Source organism: Dendropsophus ebraccatus, chromosome 9, assembly GCF_027789765.1.
Source record: "Dendropsophus ebraccatus isolate aDenEbr1 chromosome 9, aDenEbr1.pat, whole genome shotgun sequence".
Classification (NCBI taxonomy): domain Eukaryota; kingdom Metazoa; phylum Chordata; class Amphibia; order Anura; family Hylidae; genus Dendropsophus; species Dendropsophus ebraccatus.
In genome coordinates this window covers 106948830-106966448 of record NC_091462.1, presented here as the reverse complement: position 1 = coordinate 106966448, position 17619 = coordinate 106948830, and the positions used below count along the sequence as shown (strand labels likewise).

General features: G+C 46.7%; 1 protein-coding gene across 2 annotated transcripts in view; it reads left to right on the top strand.

Annotated features, from left to right (window-relative positions):
- Nucleotides 1–17619, top strand: part of LLGL1 (LLGL scribble cell polarity complex component 1) — a 30175-nt gene that overhangs the window by 5988 nt on the left and 6568 nt on the right. Inside the window, exons 2-13 of one of the 2 annotated variants that reach the window (XM_069984230.1) lie at nt 5366–5463; nt 8868–8949; nt 9151–9266; nt 10509–10667; nt 10952–11114; nt 11964–12099; nt 12746–12800; nt 13029–13183; nt 13267–13484; nt 13603–13670; nt 14883–15036; nt 17434–17538. In XM_069984230.1, coding sequence (XP_069840331.1) covers nt 5366–5463; nt 8868–8949; nt 9151–9266; nt 10509–10667; nt 10952–11114; nt 11964–12099; nt 12746–12800; nt 13029–13183; nt 13267–13484; nt 13603–13670; nt 14883–15036; nt 17434–17538 — 1509 coding nt within the window. Of the gene's footprint in view, nt 1–5365; nt 5464–8867; nt 8950–9150; nt 9282–10508; nt 10668–10951; nt 11115–11963; nt 12100–12745; nt 12801–13028; nt 13184–13266; nt 13485–13602; nt 13671–14882; nt 15037–17433; nt 17539–17619 lie in introns of both variants that reach the window. The other variant, XM_069984229.1, reaches the window with a different exon arrangement.

Below are 17619 nucleotides of genomic sequence, written 5' to 3'. Positions count from 1 at the left end.
TAGCAATAGTTACAAGCTACAGGTTGGGTAACATTGCTATAAACCACCTGTGTCTCTCCCGGCGAAACTACACATTCCAGCATGTCCTCCGCTGGACCGCAACAGGTTAGGCAGCATTGCCATGGGACACTCGGCGTGCAAGACTAATAGCCCCCTGAGCGCGCTCTGCCTAGTGCAAGACTATATCCCCCTAAGTGCGCTCAGCCTAGTGCAAGACTATAGCCCCCAACATGCTCGGCCTAGTGCAAGACCATAGCCCCCTGAGCGTGCTCAGCCTAGTGCAAGACTATAGCCCCCTGAGCGCGCTCGGCCTAGTGCAAGACTAACGCCCCCTGAGCGCGCTCTGCCTAGTGCAAGACTATAGGCCCCAACATGCTCGGCCTAGTGCAAGACTATAGCCCCCTAAGCGTGCTCAGCCTAGTGCAAGACTATAGCCCCCAACATGCTCGGCCTAGTGCAAGACTATAGCCCCCTGGATCCTCTACTTAGTGCAAGATTCTAGTCTCTTCCCCCCCCCCCACACACACACAGCGTACTTGGCCTAGTGGAAAGCTACAGCCAACACCCCCCAGTGTACTCTACTTATTGCATGACTACAGCCCCCAGCAGGTCTGTCAGGGCATGCTGGGAGTTGTAGTTTTGCCATGGTCATACAGTGATCGCAGGGATAAGGTTTCCTGCCCATCCTATCGGGAGTTGGTCTTTATTGCAGTTCTGGTGTTCTGTTCAGGAACCAGGAGGCTCAGGATGAGCAGAGCTGCTTACAGTGGAATCCTCTGGCTCCCATGGTGATGATCTGCAGCGTCTCGGCTGGTGCAGACTATCTCGCCATGACCTGATGTTTACGCTCAGGATGGAGTCTGCAGGTTCTGACAGACGTGTATTACCATAACACCCTCTCACTATGACGTGACGCTGATCTTTACATTAAAGGGACAGTGCACCAGGTTTTGCAATCCCGATGCCGGAGTCTTGTGAAATCGTAGGATTATATCAGACTCAGCGATACTTATTGTGACAGTCATAGCCCGGTCCTAAAGCTCAGGAGGATTAGAAGAATTTAGCTGCTTCCTTCAACAAACAGCGCCACCCCTGTCCTCAGGTTGTTTGTGTTATTACTTCCCTCCATTGACCTTAATGGAAGTGAGCTGCAGTACTGCACACAACCTGAGCACAAGTGTGGCGCTTTTTCTGCAAGAAGCGGTGATGTTTTTCTAATTCCGGATAACCCCTTTAAGGGGTATTGCACATACACATTATTACAGCAGAGTTGGCTGAAGCTGTTAATTTCGTCATGCCCGATGCTTCCTGATCTAAGGGGAGATAAGCCGCCGCTAGAGGTTTCTGGCAGCGGCTTATGCTACTCTCCCCACATTGAGAACCATGCATACATGTGTATGGGAGGGATGGCTGATGACGGCTACTGTCTCTAGGCACCTTATGAGCCAGATCTGCCGCAGCCTGGAGGCCGTCTCCACCCCAAACAAGCGATGGTTGGGGATGATATGGAGTCTCCATCCAGACTATTACTCCCTCTTATCTCCATGTCTGGAAACATTGATGAGCTATGGCTGCTGGGTAATGGTCAGCAATGCCCCTGGACCTCTATCTTGAATTTATTTGTGCAAAATTAGGGGAACAAGGCCGTCGCTTACCGGAACAGCGCCACACCTGTCTGCAGGTTGTGTGTGGTATTGCTCCTCGGCTCTTTTCGTTTCATGAAAACTGAGATGCAATATTCGGTATAACCAGTAGACTGGTGTGCTGCTGTATCTGGAAGAAAGTAGTCATGTCTTTCTGATTGTTTGGCCAGCTCCTTTTTAAAGGGTTAGTCCAGCAAGAAATGTTTTCCTTTATAGATCAACTAGTGCCAGAGATTTGTAAGTTACTTCTATAAAAAAAAAAACAACTCAAGTTTTCCAGTACTTATCAGCTTTTGTATGCCCGGCAGGAAGTGGAGTATTCTTTCCAGTCTGACACAGTGCTCTCTGCTGCCACCTCTGTCCATGTCAGGAACTGTCCAGAGTAGGAGAGGTTTTCTATGGGGATTTGCTACTGCTCTGGACAGTTCCTGACATGGACAGAGGTGGCAGCAGAGAGCACTGTGTCAGACTGGAAAGAATACACCACCTCCTGCAGGACATACAGCAGCTGATGATGACAAGTACTGGAAGACTGGAGATTTATAGGTAGTTTATATAGATTTGTAATTTACTTCTATTAAAAATCTCCACCCTTCTGGATCTCGATCAGCTGATCAAAGTGATCTGCTTTAACCTAGTGATCTGATATCAAGTATAGTGGTACCTCAATTTAAGAGTAACTTGGATTAGGATCATTTTGCAAGAAGGGACAGTTCTTGGTGTAAGAGCATTGCTTTGTGTAAGAGCTCCCTGTACTGGGTGGGAGGGGGAGTAGAGGAGGGGCATGGTCTGTATAGCGGGGTCTACAGCCCTGTACTCTGACCCAGGAAGTCTCCCTCACCTTCCAACTAATGGCAGATCTCTCAGCCCTGTTTCCCATCCTCTCCATTCCTGCTATAATGTGCCTGCACTTACACTCAGCCACTCACACTGCTGCTATAATGTGCCTGCACTCACACTCAGCCACTCACACTGCTGTATATAAAGTTTCTGTCACTGTCCTCCTGCACAGCTCTGTGATTCTCACTTCCTGATTGGTCCATGCTGAACACACACCCCTTCCCCATTGCTGTCATGGGACCACACAAACCTCTGACAGCAGCCCTGCTTCTCTATTCTAGCCTGTTGTACTACGCTACTGCATTATGGGGATCTGCAGTTCCATCTACAAACTGCTGCTTTATCAGGTTTATGCTCTTACTATACATTATACACCACATGCTGAATAAAAAAAAATCATTATTTTGGGGTGTGGAACCAATTGTCTTCATATTAGTTATTTCTTATGAGAAAATTTGCTTTGGTGTAAAAGTAGATTTGGATTACAAGCGCCGCTCCGGAACGAATTATGCTCCTAATCCAAGGCACCACTGTGTTTGGTTTCTCTGCAGCGCCACCACAGGAGAATTAAGGCATTACGGCTCCCATGTAAATCAAATTTATTTTTTTGCTATACATTTTAGCTAGGAGTTGTAGTTCTCCAAAGGCTTTGCTCTGGCTCTTTGCTGTGGAAGCTCCATAATGGGCTATTGGTTTTGCAGTGGGATGGTGTGTAATAGTTTTATCCTGACCGTCCATCCACAGCCTCTATGTATGGTGGGGGGACGTCGCATCTCCTCCCCCCCCCCCCCCCCCCCCCCCCCCCTATAACTAGAATCAGATTGTTTGGGAGATGATGGATGCACAGCGGATGCAGCTGCTTTGTGATCTCACCCAGGGGGAGAGCAGTCACGTCGTTCAACCTGCTCCTTGGCCTTTCCTCCCTTGATCGGCTACGTTCTTCGCTGTATTTTCGTTTTTATTTTTCTGCGCGGCCTCATGTTATTGGCCGGGCTCCGTACATTGCTGGAAGGCGCCCATCTCTGTTGGCGGAGGTCAGCAGCCAGGGAGGGAGATGTAGCAGAGTTTAATGAGCCTATCCTATGGCCAGGTGTTATGGGCGGCCACCAGGGGTCAGGGCCACGGTGCCAATTAATGGGTAAAAGGCAAGCATTCCTCTGCGATGGTGCAGGCGCCTCCCGGAGATCACACGGTGCCTTGTTTACACGTGAGGCGAGGAGCAGATGGGGATCGTCCTGAGTCGGTGCCAAGATCTTCCCGAAATAAAAATTAGATGACTTCAGTCTGTTTAGGAAATGTTTTAGGATTTAGCAGCAACTTTTATTGGACAATTTAGTCTGACACAACGGGTTTGGTTTCTGGTCATGGACACGGCAGAGCTATAATAAGGACAGGTGGAAGCGGCGTGTGTAGAAAGTGCCGGCACTGTATCACTACACTTTATAGGAAATAGTAAAGAACCTCTGCAATAGGTCTTAAAGTAAAATTTACTCAAAATTCCTATTGGCTCCTACAGTTTGGGCAGGTCTACACGTCTCCATGGTAACAGACTACGAACCCTTTGTAGTCTGATCCATACTGTGTTCTTCTGTCTCCCTACTACTTGGGCTGCTTTTACACTACTATTGTGCCCTCCACGTAGCTGCTATGTCTGGTGCCGATTATCTACAGTCTAGCCATTTATCGTCTTTTGGCCATGTCTTATAAGGCTACCCTACCCCCGATAGACTTTTGAAGGCAATTGTTCATGCACGTGTTCAAAATATTTCATTTTAAGGGCTAGTTCACACGGAGTTAAGTCGGCAGAGTTCTGCCGAGGAATCCCGCCAGCCTCAGTGTGATACTGTTTCTCTATGGGAGGGCTCACGTGCCTCTGCTCTCAGTGGCTGTCCGCTCCAAGAATTGACATGTCAATTCTTTGAGTGGATAACGACAGGAGCCCTTCCATAGAGAAACCATGTCACATTGAGGAAGATGGAATTCCACCGATTTTGCTTTGTGTGAACTGGACTTAAAATTTTGCATAAATGTGGCATGATGAAAGAAAAGAAGACTACAAGATCCGACTACACTAGGTTGTTTGTAGTCTGTTACCATGGTGATGCAAGAGTATGCATAAAAGATGGTAACAAATAGGACGTTGCAAAGTTACTTTACAGCAATTATTGTAAAGTCTCATTGCATGAAAATGAATAATTAACAGGCTCCAATACATACTCATTTTCAACATACATGTAATATTTCAGTGGGACCAAGCAACCATCTAATGTGTATGGGGAGGGGGTGCTCCCTAATCTCCTCCTCAACTGATGTATGTCAGATTATGGTAACTGCCCAATACGATGTACTTGGAGAACTGAGCCTTGGCAGTGGGCGGTTTATTTCAAGTTTATAGCGGTCTTAGGTCTAAACAAAATGACAGAATTTTTCTAATATTAGTCATATACATATGTGTCTCCTTGGTAACAGACTACAAAACACTGTGTAGTCTGATCCTGCTGTCACGCTATCTCCTTTCTGTCCCAGCTTCTGTTGGTAACCTACTGAATGTATCAAACTGTTGGCAGAAAGCATGACTACACAGGTTTTTTTTGTTTGTAGTCTGTTACCATGGTGATGCAGAAATCGGTGTAGGAAGCAGTTTCAGGAAATTTTAGGAATTTTTCAAAACCTATTGCAAGGTTACCTTAGTTTTATTTTTAGATTCAATGGGGCTGGAAGTGGTGAAGGTGGACATAGGATCATTGTGTGCTCGACGTGTTTTACATGACAGACGCTTCTGCTCATCAGTGAATGGGACATGTTGCTGGTTTCCTGTTTCAGGTTCTCTGCTTGCTGTCAGTGAAGAAAAACTAACGTGTGATTTTTGTTTTCTCTTTCAGACTGTGGAACATGGATTCCCCAACCAGCCGAGCTCTCTCGCCTTCGACCCGGTGCTGCGGATTATGGCGATCGGTGCAAAATCCGGAGCTGTGAAAATGTATCCTTTGTTCCGATGGCTGAAGTGCTATAGATCTGTATGGTGTAACGGGGGTCATACAGGTAGCCTGGTCTGTATTGTATCCCCGAGCCGCGCTGAGCCCACTGATAACAGAGAACAATAGCCGACATTTATCCAGTTTCTTGTTTGTTCTGCTCCTTCTGTAATGTCACAGGTAATTGACTTCCTCCAGGAGGGCGGAGGAGGGTTAAACAATGGCCGATCCCACAGTGGTAGGAATTGAGGTGGGGGGTCCTGGTACGCTGGGTTGCACCTGTTTAGGCTTTTCACATCATTGCGAGACCTTAAAGAGGATCCGGTTTCTTTAATTGCGGATTCATTTCTCGGAAAGCTGGATGACGACCAATATGGCCGCCGACTATAGTTGTCACCCAGCTTTCCTGGAATACCGAATGGCTGAGTAATGCGGTCAGGCCGCAGCTGGTGTTTATCGCAGTAGTTTTGTGTTAAATGGGTTGTTTACCAAATTTTATTTTTTTTCTTTCAAATCAACTGGCGCTAGAGATTTGTAATTTACTTCTATTAAAAAAAATCTCAAGTCTTACATTACTTATCAGCTGCTGTATGTCCCACAGAAAGTGGAATATCCCCTCCAGTCTGACACAGTGCTCTCTGCTGCCACCTCTGCCTATGTCAGAGACTGTTCAGAGTAGCAGCAAATCCCCATAGAAAAACCTCTCTTGCTCTCCAGATTGGAAAGAATACACCACTTCCTGTAGGACATACAGCAGCTGATAAGTACTAGAAGGATTGAGATTTTTTTTTTTTTTTTTATAGAAGTAAATTACAACTCTCAGGCACCAGTTGATTTGAAAGAAAAAATATTTCAGTGAACAACCCCTTTAAGCCCCTGGGGAGGGGGGACGAGTGTCACCAAGCAACGTTCCCCATGAATAGATCGCCTCTGGCCGTGCACAAGGGGTGGAACGTGGCCCCCCTCTTCTCCCCGGCCGACGAGACCTCGGAGCGCCTTGTCGCCATGGAGATGCCAATCGTGGCCTGAAGGGAAGGGGCACAGTCAGGGTTTTGCACGTTGGGTCCTTTTATTATTTGTTCCCCAACTCTACACTGGTTGCAAAACTACAACTCCCATCATGCCCTGACAGCCGAAGGCTGTCAGGGCATGATGGGAGTTGTAGTTTTGCAAGAATGGGAAGCCTGTCATGTAAACACTGCATTAGGCTCTATGATTGATGTTACACTACACCCCCTCCCCTGTCCTCCATACATATGGCATAGCCATACGCAGCGTTCTATAATGTCCCCCCGCCTTTACTTATAATGTCCGGGGATGAGGCGTTTACACAGCTGTCAGGGAGCGAGGAATATCCAGGTCACCGCTCCATTACTCCCCTATTCTCCCGTACAATAGCCGATTGTGTCCCTGCAGCTGGGCCTGCCGGGGCGAGGGTCTCCGCCACCGGCCTGTGTGTCATACAGGCCTCTAGGGGGCATTTTCCTTCCAGCTTTTAACTTCAAACATGGCGGCTATTCTTGTATAAGCTTATGCACGAGAGAACATGTGCACAGTTTACATACCGTACATGGCGGCCATTTTGGATTGCTCCTGTATGCACAGTTCTGTTATGGCGCCCCCCTCTGTCCATTTTGTGCACTCCACATCTTTATTATCGCGTGTGGAGCTGGCTTAGTTGCCCCTAGCAACCTATCAGATTCCACGTTTCATTCTTCACAGATTCCTTGGAAAATCAAAGATGGAATCTGATTGGTTGCTAGGGGCAACTGAGACCGCTTTACTTTACACCAGTTTGATAAATCTCCCCCAATATCTAATAGGAAACCATCAACAGGTAGGTTATTGCTGCTGGATCTTATTATAGAACTACAAGCCGCGTCCTGTTATAGGACGAAGCCGGGAACGTGCAAAAATAATCATCTCCAGGAATCCGAGCGGAAGACGCGGCTGTAACATCTTGTTCTCTAGCACTTGCTGAGTAAGCGGCACCGGGTCTGTCATCAGCTCTGCCCTTAACGTTAAAGTTCTTGTCGTTATGGTAACAGGCGGAGGGAAATCTACCGCATAGCCCCCTCCTATCACATGGGGGGACACCGCTTCTTAAAGGAGATGAATGGAGGGGGAAAGTGCAAACCTTTCCTGAATAACTACTGAGCATGTGTAGTCACCATGACTGTATTATAGTAGTTATATATAGTACTTATATTCTTGTATATAGGAGCAGTATTATAGTAGTTATATTATTGTATATAGGGGGCAGTATTATAGTAGTTATATTCTTGCATATAGGAGCAGTATTATAGTAAAATATTCCTGTATTATAGTAGTTATATTCTTGTATATAGGAGCAGTATTATAGTAGTTATATTCCTGTATATAGGAGCAGTATTATAGTAGTTATATTCTTGTATATAGGGCAGTATTATAGTAGTTATATTCTTGTATATAGGAGCAGTATTATAGTAGTTATATTCTGGTATATAGGAGGCAGTATTATAGTAGTTATATTCCTGCATGTAGGGGGCAGTATTATAGTAGTTATATTCCTGTATATAGGAGGCAGTATTATAGTAGTTATATTCCTGCATGTAGGGGGCAGTATTATAGTAGTTATATTCTTGTATATAGGAGCAGTATTATAGTAGTTATATTCTGGTATATAGGAGGCAGTATTATAGTAGTTATATTCCTGCATGTAGGGGGCAGTATTATAGTAGTTATATTCCTGTATATGAGGCAGTATTATAGTAGTTATATTCCTGCATGTAGGGGGCAGTATTATAGTAGTTATATTCTTGTATATAGGAGCAGTATTATAGTAGTTATATTCTGGTATATAGGAGGCAGTATTATAGTAGTTATATTCCTGCATGTAGGGGGCAGTATTATAACAGTCCTGCAGCATGATGGGAGTTTTATTTGGATAAATGGATGTTGTGGTTTTATTCCCCCGCTGTGACTGGTGGCTGCAGCAATGATGTTGCTGTCGGCGGTCTCTGGCATCTCTGCCCCCTCTGGCACCTCTCAGCCCTGTCTCTCTGCAGTGGGTCTCGGTCCTGGCAAGCATCCAGCAGTCCCCGCGCTGTGAATGGGTTTGTCCGCTTGATTTACTACGTATACATGGGCTGTGTTCACACGCCGTCTGTCGCCTGATTTATGAGGTTTAATATGAGGGGCGCTTCTGGGTATAAGAACGCTGGATATGGCAGACTTGGGGTTGATCAGACTTGTACGTCTGTGTGCACAACAAATAGAGGACGTGTATGTCATTTTACATACGGTTTGTGTCCTCCCTTTTTGTTTGTATATTACACATATATTAAAGCTCTTGTGTGCGGCTATAAATGTTCTCCAACTCCTCCAGATTATAGACAGCTTCCTCTCCTTGACCTCTGACCTCCCTCAGATATGGAGCCCCTGGCGTGGAGTTTACTGGACTGCACAAGGAGACCGCCACCGTGACCCAGATGCACTTCTTACCTGGACAGGTAGACACATTGCTCTTCCTCTATAATTGTTCCCCAGGGATGGGGATGGGAAACCTGCCGTCCTCCAGCTATTGCCAAACTACAATTCCCATCAGGCTGTCCAGGCATGATGGGAGTTGTAGTTTGGCCACCGGTTCCTATATTGTAGAACTATTAATGTATTCCTGTGTATATTGACCCATCTCCTTCCTTCTCCTTCAGGGTCGGCTCCTGTCATTGCTGGACGATAACACCATCCACCTGTGGGAGCTGCAGCAAAAAGATGGCTGCTCGTACCTAGAGGAAACCCGCAGCTTTCTCCTCCCAGGACGACCAGGGTTCGACTGCGCTAAGTACTCACACCCCTCTTCTTTCTCTCTCACGCTTGTCTGTTAAAGTGACCATACATTCTAGATAGCTGAATCATTGCCCCCCTGATACACATGCACGCTCCACCAGTTCATGCATGCATGTATCCTGAATGTTCAGTGACATCCAGCTCGTTGGCCTTGACTATCAAAACTTTGTTGTGTTGTGTTTTATTTTTTTTTAATGAAATGACAGATGGACTGTCAATAATATTGGAAGGTTGACCCTTCACCTTAAAGGGGTACTCCGGCAAAAATTGTTTTCTTTCAGATCAACTGGTTTCAGAAAGTTATATAGATTTGTAATTTACTGCTTATCAATCTCCAGTCTTCCAGTACTTCTTAACTGCTGTATGTCTGGTGTATTCTTTTCAGTCTAAAACAGTGCTCTCTGCTGCCACCTCTGTCCATGTCAGGAACTGTCCAGAGCAGTAGCAAATCCCCATAGAAACCTCTCCTGCTCTGGACAGTTCCTGACATGGAGAGAGGTGGCAGCAGAGAGCACTGTGTCAGACTGGAGAGAATACATCACTTCCTGCAGGACATACAGCAGCTGATAAGTACTGTAAGACGGGACATTTTTAAGTAGATGTAAATTACAAATCTATTTAACTTTCTGAAACCAGTTGAAAACTATTTTTGCTGGAGTGCCCCCTTAAAAAATATCTTATACCCCAGTGGAACTAGTCTTTACTGGGCTTAGGGTTTTTTGTAGAGGAAAAAATTCCCACAATGTATTGCATACAATTTTGTATACATGAGAACACCGCTTGCAGAACTTTGATTGCAGCTCTGGATGCGACTTGAAGAGTACAGTAGTTGAGGTGTTTGTTACCGGCACTCCATTCCTCCATCAATAAATTGAGGTGGGTCCAAAAGCAGACTCTTCCTCTGCCGGATGGCCCCCCCCCCCAACGTTTGCAGTATATGACCCCTTTACCAGTGAGTGGTGGCATACAAGCGTGAGGAGGGGGAAGATGTTCACTATGGTGAAGGCTTTGTGGTGTCCCCGGTGCAGCTTTGGGTCACTTATTTTCCACAAATTCCAGTTTTCCTTGCAATATGGGACCTGATTGGTTGCTGTGAGCAGTTTTGCTTTACATTACTGTTGTAAAATATCCCACATTCCAGATTGTCATTACGGATAAAGTTGTGTTTTTAAAGGGGAAACCTGTATCAGTCCAGATTATGACTGTCCTCGTCTCTGTTCAGTTCCCCTCCCAGCGTTACCCGTGTGACTGTGATCTTGGTGTCGCCTTCCTGTGATGTCGCCGCCCTGGGGACGGAAGGAGGCAGCGTCTGTTTTATTCAGATCCCAAGTATGAAACTTCTGGAGGATCAAACCCTGCTGCAAGATGATATTGTACAAAGGTGAATATGGAGATGTTGTCGGGGTATGCTGGGACTTGTAGTTCCTGTATATGTAGATAGAGAGACACACACACACACACACACATATACAATTAGGTTATGTCTTTGCAAAAACTTCTGGAAAACTACAACTCTCAGCATGCCCTGACAGCTGCCGTGATGCTGGGAGTGTGGAGTTGTGGTTTTCCTGCATCTGGGGAGTCCCAGGTTGAAGGCCAGTGTGTTATACCGTTGTGTGTATGTAATGCAGCCCCCCCTGACATGTTCGCCCCCTCTTTTTACAGCCTTCCAGATGAATACAGATGCGGGAAGACCCTGGGTCCGGTGGAGTCTCTGCAGCAGCATCCTCGGCAGCCAAACAAGTTGCTCATTGGCTACAGCCGGGGATTGGTGACTGTATGGGACCGAGAATCCAGGAAGGTGGAACATCACTTTTTGGGGAACCAGGTGACTACAGTTTCAGGAATCATTACCTAGAAGTACTATCTGTTTTTATTGATTCTTGTATAACATATATACAGCATGGAAGTAGAATATGTACAATGAAGCTAGACACAAATACAAGGTGTCACTGCCCTTTAAAAAAACTTTTGACAGATTAGTAGATGGGTCAGGGTCTGGATGTTTAGATCTCCACCAAAGTAGGGAGAAGTGCTCAGCTAAATGCTTCTCTCTCCATCTCGGGCTCCATAGACTTGGGTTCCTGTTACACATGGCTTAACAGGCTGATATTGTCCAGTGTCAGCTTATTGCTCTATTGTGACCTGCTGAAAAATCATCAGCTGTCGTCCGTGCATAACCATGTGTAATAGGGGGTGTATAGCCAACAGCTGATGGCCAGAAAAGACACACAAATAACCCAGCATCAGGACTGGGTGTAACTCTTTAGAAATATAAATGTTACTATAAAGTGTCGTTTGTTTTTTTTATCAATGGGAGTTGTTAATCATTCCCCCCCCCCCAGATCAACTGTATTAGCTTATCAGCTGCTGCATGTCCTGCAGGAAGTGCTGTATTCTTTCCAGTCAGGAGAGCAGGAGAGTTTTTCTATGGGGATTTGCTGCTGCTCTGGGCAGTTCCTGACATGGACAGAGGTGGCAGCAGAGAGCACTGTGTCAGACTGGAGAGAATACACCACTTCCTGCAGGACATACAGCTGCTGATAAGTACTGGAGGACTTGAAATTTTTTTAATAGAAGTAAAATACAAATCTCTGGCACTTTCTTGAACCTGTTGATTTGTAAGAATTTTTTTTTGTGAACTACTCTAATATATAACATTCTCTTTTCCCCTCAGCAACTGGAGAGCCTGTTCTGGGAGAGCGGGGGTTCCTCCTTCATCAGCTCTCACAGTGACGGCGGATACATGGTGTGGGCAGAGAGCAGCAATTCCTCCGCTACGTCACAGCCCGTCACCTCCACAATACCATATGGTAGGTTCCCAGCGATATAGGCGGAGTATCCCATACTGTGTGAATAGGGATTGCCCCCGGTTGTGGACGACGGTTACATTCCAGCTATACGCAAGCTATGATGGGAGACGTCTGTTTCCAGATCTTGTACCTCCCTGATGTGTGATGTACTATTTTCCCCCCAACCCCCCCCCCCCCTTAAGATAGGAGAGAGCACAGATCCTGGCTCTCTAACTTCCTAAATCAGGGATGGGGAACCTTCGGCCCTAAAGCTTCACTTTGGCTGTCCAGGCATGATGGGAATTATAGTTTTGCAACAGCTTTAGGGCCGAACGTTCCCCATCCCTGGCCTAGATGCTGAGGTCAATAGTGAGCACACAGGGTGTCCTAGAACAGAGGATATCCCATATACTATAATGATGTCCATCATGCATCAGGTATTGCCATGTCTTCTCTGTATGGAATATCTGCAGATCATGACCTACCTATGATTTTTTTTTTTTTTTTTTTTTTTTGGGGGGGGGGGGGGGGGGGGCGACTTTAGAACTGGAATTGAGTAATAAGCTAGTCTATGTTCTCAGGATCCCACTGTGTATGGGGATAACATCTGTAGACGGGAATACACTGTATGGCTATGGCTTTCTATATTCTCTGCTTTTTCCTATAGGTCCGTTCCCCTGTAAAGCGATCAATAAAATCCAGTGGCAGTCCAGCAGCTGCGGGTAGGTTCCTTCTATTTCCCATCTCAGGGGTGGGGGTGTCACCCTCTATTGTTCATCATGTCTGCTGCTCTCTATTGTTTCCTCCCCATGATATTGTGGCCCCTCGTCCTCTGCACCTGTCAGTCGGTGGAGCGTCAGCTGTTTACTACTTCTCCCAGTCAAACACTTGACTTCCCGTCACATTCTTATATTTCTTACTGTTTCCTTCCTTCCTTGTCCCGTCCGCAGGAATCACTTCATTATGTTCAGCGGAGGAATGCCTCGCGCCAGCTATGGAGACCGTCACTGCGTCACCATCATGCAGGGCAAGAACCTGGTCACCTTGGACTTCACCTCCCGAGTCATCGACTTCTTCACTGTGTGTCCTGTCAAAAGCGAAGACGGTACGAGAGACTCCACCCATAAATTGTATATGTGTGTGTACACTTACTCACTCTCCTTTTTGACTATTTTTGCCGCTCTACAGGTTGTGACAACCCTACAGCCCTGGTGGTCTTGGTGGAGGAAGAGCTTGTTGTCATTGACCTTCAGACCCCTGGCTGGCCCACCATCCCTGCCCCCTACCTTGCCCCGCTCCACTCCTCCGCCATCACCTGCTCCTATCACATTTCTAATGTCACGCTGAAGCTTTGGGAACGGATCATCCTCGCCGGCGAGCAGCAGAACCCGCACTTCTCATCCGCGGTAAGTGTGGCGAAGTCGGTGTGTGTGTGTGTGGTCCTGTCTCGTGCTGCGTCCCAGGTTTATGGTGGGTGAAGCCCCTCTATCCCTGCAATCACTTACATGCTGCTTTCTGTTACAGAGCTGGCCCATAGATGGTGGGAACAGTCTGGCTGAGGAGCCGTCCCAGAGGGGTCTTCTGCTTACAGGGTAAGGAAGTTGTTCATATAGGTGAGTGTTATTTTAATATAGGAAGTATTTGTTCTGGAGAATATGGGGGTCCTGTGTCCCCCTTGTTGATTGGACGTTTGCTCTAAGAGTCTGCAGAAAATAGCCATGTACCAGGTTAGTCTCACAACACATTGTAGCAAGTATATGGCAGTATTTTGATCTAGTGGAGAATCCAATCACCTGGACCAGTCTGGCTGATAACAGGGGACAACATATTGTAATGGATAGATAGATTATATTATTAAAGGGATACAAGCCTGTATGTAGCTGCACAGTCTTGACTTCCCACGTCCGCTCCCCTTGGATGTCTGGCTGTGTACTGCAGCGTCTGGAATCTGGGGTTAGGTCTCCTAATCCGCGGTCCTGGACGGGAGGCCTTCCTGTGTTATCTGGAGCTGCAGGGGAGGAACGCTGACGTGTGTGTGGGCTCCGGGCCTCTCCTTTTATTATGTAGCTGCTGAGCCAGAAACTAAACATTGGAAAGTAAGATCCTGGGATTGGAGAAAAACCCCAGGAGCCGGGAGCAGAGGGTCGGGGGTCAGCACAAGTCCAGATGTGCGGGGGAGAAGGGGTGCGGTGAGTGCAGGGTGGAGAGCTGCTTGTCCCCGCTGTAAACCCAGCACTGTACTCAACCTTACAGCCTCTCCCCTTTATAGTGACCCCATAAAGAATATGGGGGGGGGGAGGATAAACCCAGCACTGTACTCAGCCTTATAGTGACCCCATAAAGAATATATGTGTGTGTGTGTGTGGGGGAATAAAACCAGCACTGTATACAGCCTCTCCTCTTATAGTGACAACATAAAGAATATGGGGGATAAACCCTGCACTGTACACAGCCTTACAGACTCTCCCCTTATCGTGACCCCATAAAGAATATGGGGGGGAGGGAGGTAAACCCTGCACTGTACACAGCCTTACAGCCTCTCCTCTTATAGTGACCCCATAAAGAATATGCGGGGGGAGGGGGGGAGATAAACCATGCACTGTGCTCAGCCTTACAGTAACCCCATAAAGAATATTTGGGGAGGGGGGGGGGTGTATAAACCCTTCACTTTCCTCTGTCCAACATCCTCTCCTCTTATTGTGACCCCATAAAGAACATGGTGGTGGGGATTATGTAATGTTAACCCTTCTCATTCCTGGTAGATGACACCCACTTACCTTCTATTACTGACCCTTATCTTCCAGACATGAAGATGGCACTGTGCGCTTCTGGGACGCCTCCGGTGTGGCCCTGCGGCCGCTCTACAGACTCTCCACAGCTGGCATCTTCCAGACAGACTGCGACCACAACGAGAGCTTGAACCAGAGCGCAGACGAGGACTGGCCGCCCTTCCGCAAGGTGCGCAGCTTCACAGACATTGCAGGATCAGGGATTCAAACCTGAACATAAAAAAACTGTCCGTATGTCAGTAAATCAGACACTGCGGAGTTTTATTTACTTGCAGACCTAGTGCTGTTTTTTTTTTTTTTTCTTGCGCCGGCCATTTTTTGGCAAAAGAGATATCAAGAAGTGCCGCCATATGGTTTTGTCATCTTTGAATTGGCTTATTCACGACTGAGCTTGTTCCAGGACCACAACCATTAGGGGCGCTTCCTGCTGTCAGCAAAAAAAAACCCGTGGCTGTCACAACAAAAGGGAAATTAAAAAAAAATAAAAAAATCTGCTGATGCCCGGTCAGAGTTTGACTAAGGTGACAAGTGTACATGGGGCGCTTCCATCTCTTCTTCATAAAACAAGTCTTGTTCTGTGCAAGTTCATCACTTTTTCACCATGTACAAGGTCTCCACTTGCAGTCAGTCAATGGAGACATTTTGGTTAAAGGGGTACTCCAGCGAAAATCTTTTTCTTTCAAATCAGCTGGTGTCAGAAAGTTACGTATATTTGTAATTTTATTTCTAATTAAAAATCTCCAGTTTTCCAGTACTTATCAGCTGCTGTATGTCCTGCAGGAAGTGGTGTATTCTTTCCGGTCTGACACAGTGCTCTCTGCTGCCACCTCTGTCCATGTCAGGAACTGTCCAGAGCAGGAGAGGCTTCCTATGGGTATTTGCTACTGCAGTTTCTGACATGGACAGAGGTGGCAGCAGAGAGCACTGTGTCAGACTGGAAAGAATACACCACAGGATATGCAGGACATACAGCAATTGATAAGTACTGAAGGACTGGAGATTTTTAGGTAGAATCAAATTTACTAATCAATATAACTTTTTGACACAAGTGGATTTGAAAGAAAAATATTTTTGCCGGAGAACCCCTTTAACAATTGGAACAATTTATAACAGTATATATTCCCAGTGTAGGTTTGTGTTCCCTCAACTTGTAGATTCCTAGCAAGGGCAAAACTACAACTCCCATCATGCCCTATTAGATAAAGGCTGTAGTTTAGCAGTAGCTGGAGAAGCACAGGGTGGGAAACACTGTATTAGAGAGGCAGAGCTATCAGGGCATGGTCTAGTCACATCCAGCTGATGTCCTTAGGGCACGCTAGGAGTTGTAGTTGCGTCACTGGTTGTAGAACAAAGCCTTAGGTCATGGAAGGTTACATACACCAGTGTGGATGTCAGGACATTTCTAGCATGAACATTAGCATAGGTCAGGGGTGTCAAACTCGGGCCCTCCGGCTGTTCCAATACTACACTTCCCATCATGCTAAAGCTTTGGCTGGCCAGACATGATGGGAAGAGTAGTTTTGCAATAGTTAGAGGGCCTAAGTTTGACACCTGTGGTATAGGTAGTCTTCTGTTTAAAACGCTGTGCTGGATCCATCATACTACAGACCCCCATTTACTCCTTGTGGAGTCCATTGTTTTGTTAGTAAGAATAACCTGGCGTTCGAGCTCTGGATATAAGATGCATCGCAAATGTGGAAGAACTCCACAGCGCCCTCTGCTGGCCCAGACTTCAGGCTGATGGCTTCAGCTTACACTGACACATTGTCACAAACTGCAGCTGTGAGAACAGGAGGAGTGCAGGACAACTTATAACTAAATCTCCATTCACTGAAAGCAAGTAGAGGATGTGATGATGATGCATGAAGTCGGTGGGGGATGTGACATATGGAATGAAGCCTTTGGAAGGTGCCGGCTTTTCCGTGTTACATTCATGGCTGCAGGCACTGTACTCTTCCGTCCTTGGATTAAGGATCTGGATTGCGTTTAATCTTGGCGCCGCTGTGCGAATCTTTGGCCCGGCATCTGGAGAGCAGCCCTCTCCCCGTACGCAGCAATGTGTGCTGTGATTTACTGCTCCCTCTGCCTTCTGCTCGCTCCTTGGATTCAGTGAGATCTCGGAGGAGCGGTCAGGAATGCGTTGGATTCTCGTAGACTCTGCGTATGGTGATGACTCAGCAGGGGGCGCCACATAATTCGATCCAAGAAATATAGTGGAGGAGTCTTGGGATCGGTCATGGTCCAATACGCTGTTAGCACCTGTCAGTTATTCATTACATCCTGCTATAGGGGTGATCTCCTAGTTGTTGCTCGCCAGCTGGTGCACAACTACAACTCCTAGAATGCCCTGACAGCCAACGGTTTTCAGGGCATGCTGGGAGTTGTAGTTTTGGCACAGCTGGGGAACACTGCCCTCTAATGGCACTCCTATATCTTCTAGTCCTGATCATTCACCACTTAAAGCAATGGTGCCCTCTGCAGGCCATGAATAGAACTGCTACACATGCATGGTTTATCCTATAACCTATACAAGTCTGCTTCATATTACTTGGCATGTTTTTTTCAGGTTGGCTGCTTTGACCCTTACAGCGATGACCCCCGGCTGGGCATCCAGAAGATCGCTCTCTGCAAGTACAGCAGCAAGCTGGTGGTAGCGGGAACCGCAGGGCAGGTAACGGCCATCACATGTAACCTTCCTCCATAGAAAACATCCGATGACATCATCAGATGAATCACTCTGTAGTCACGGATC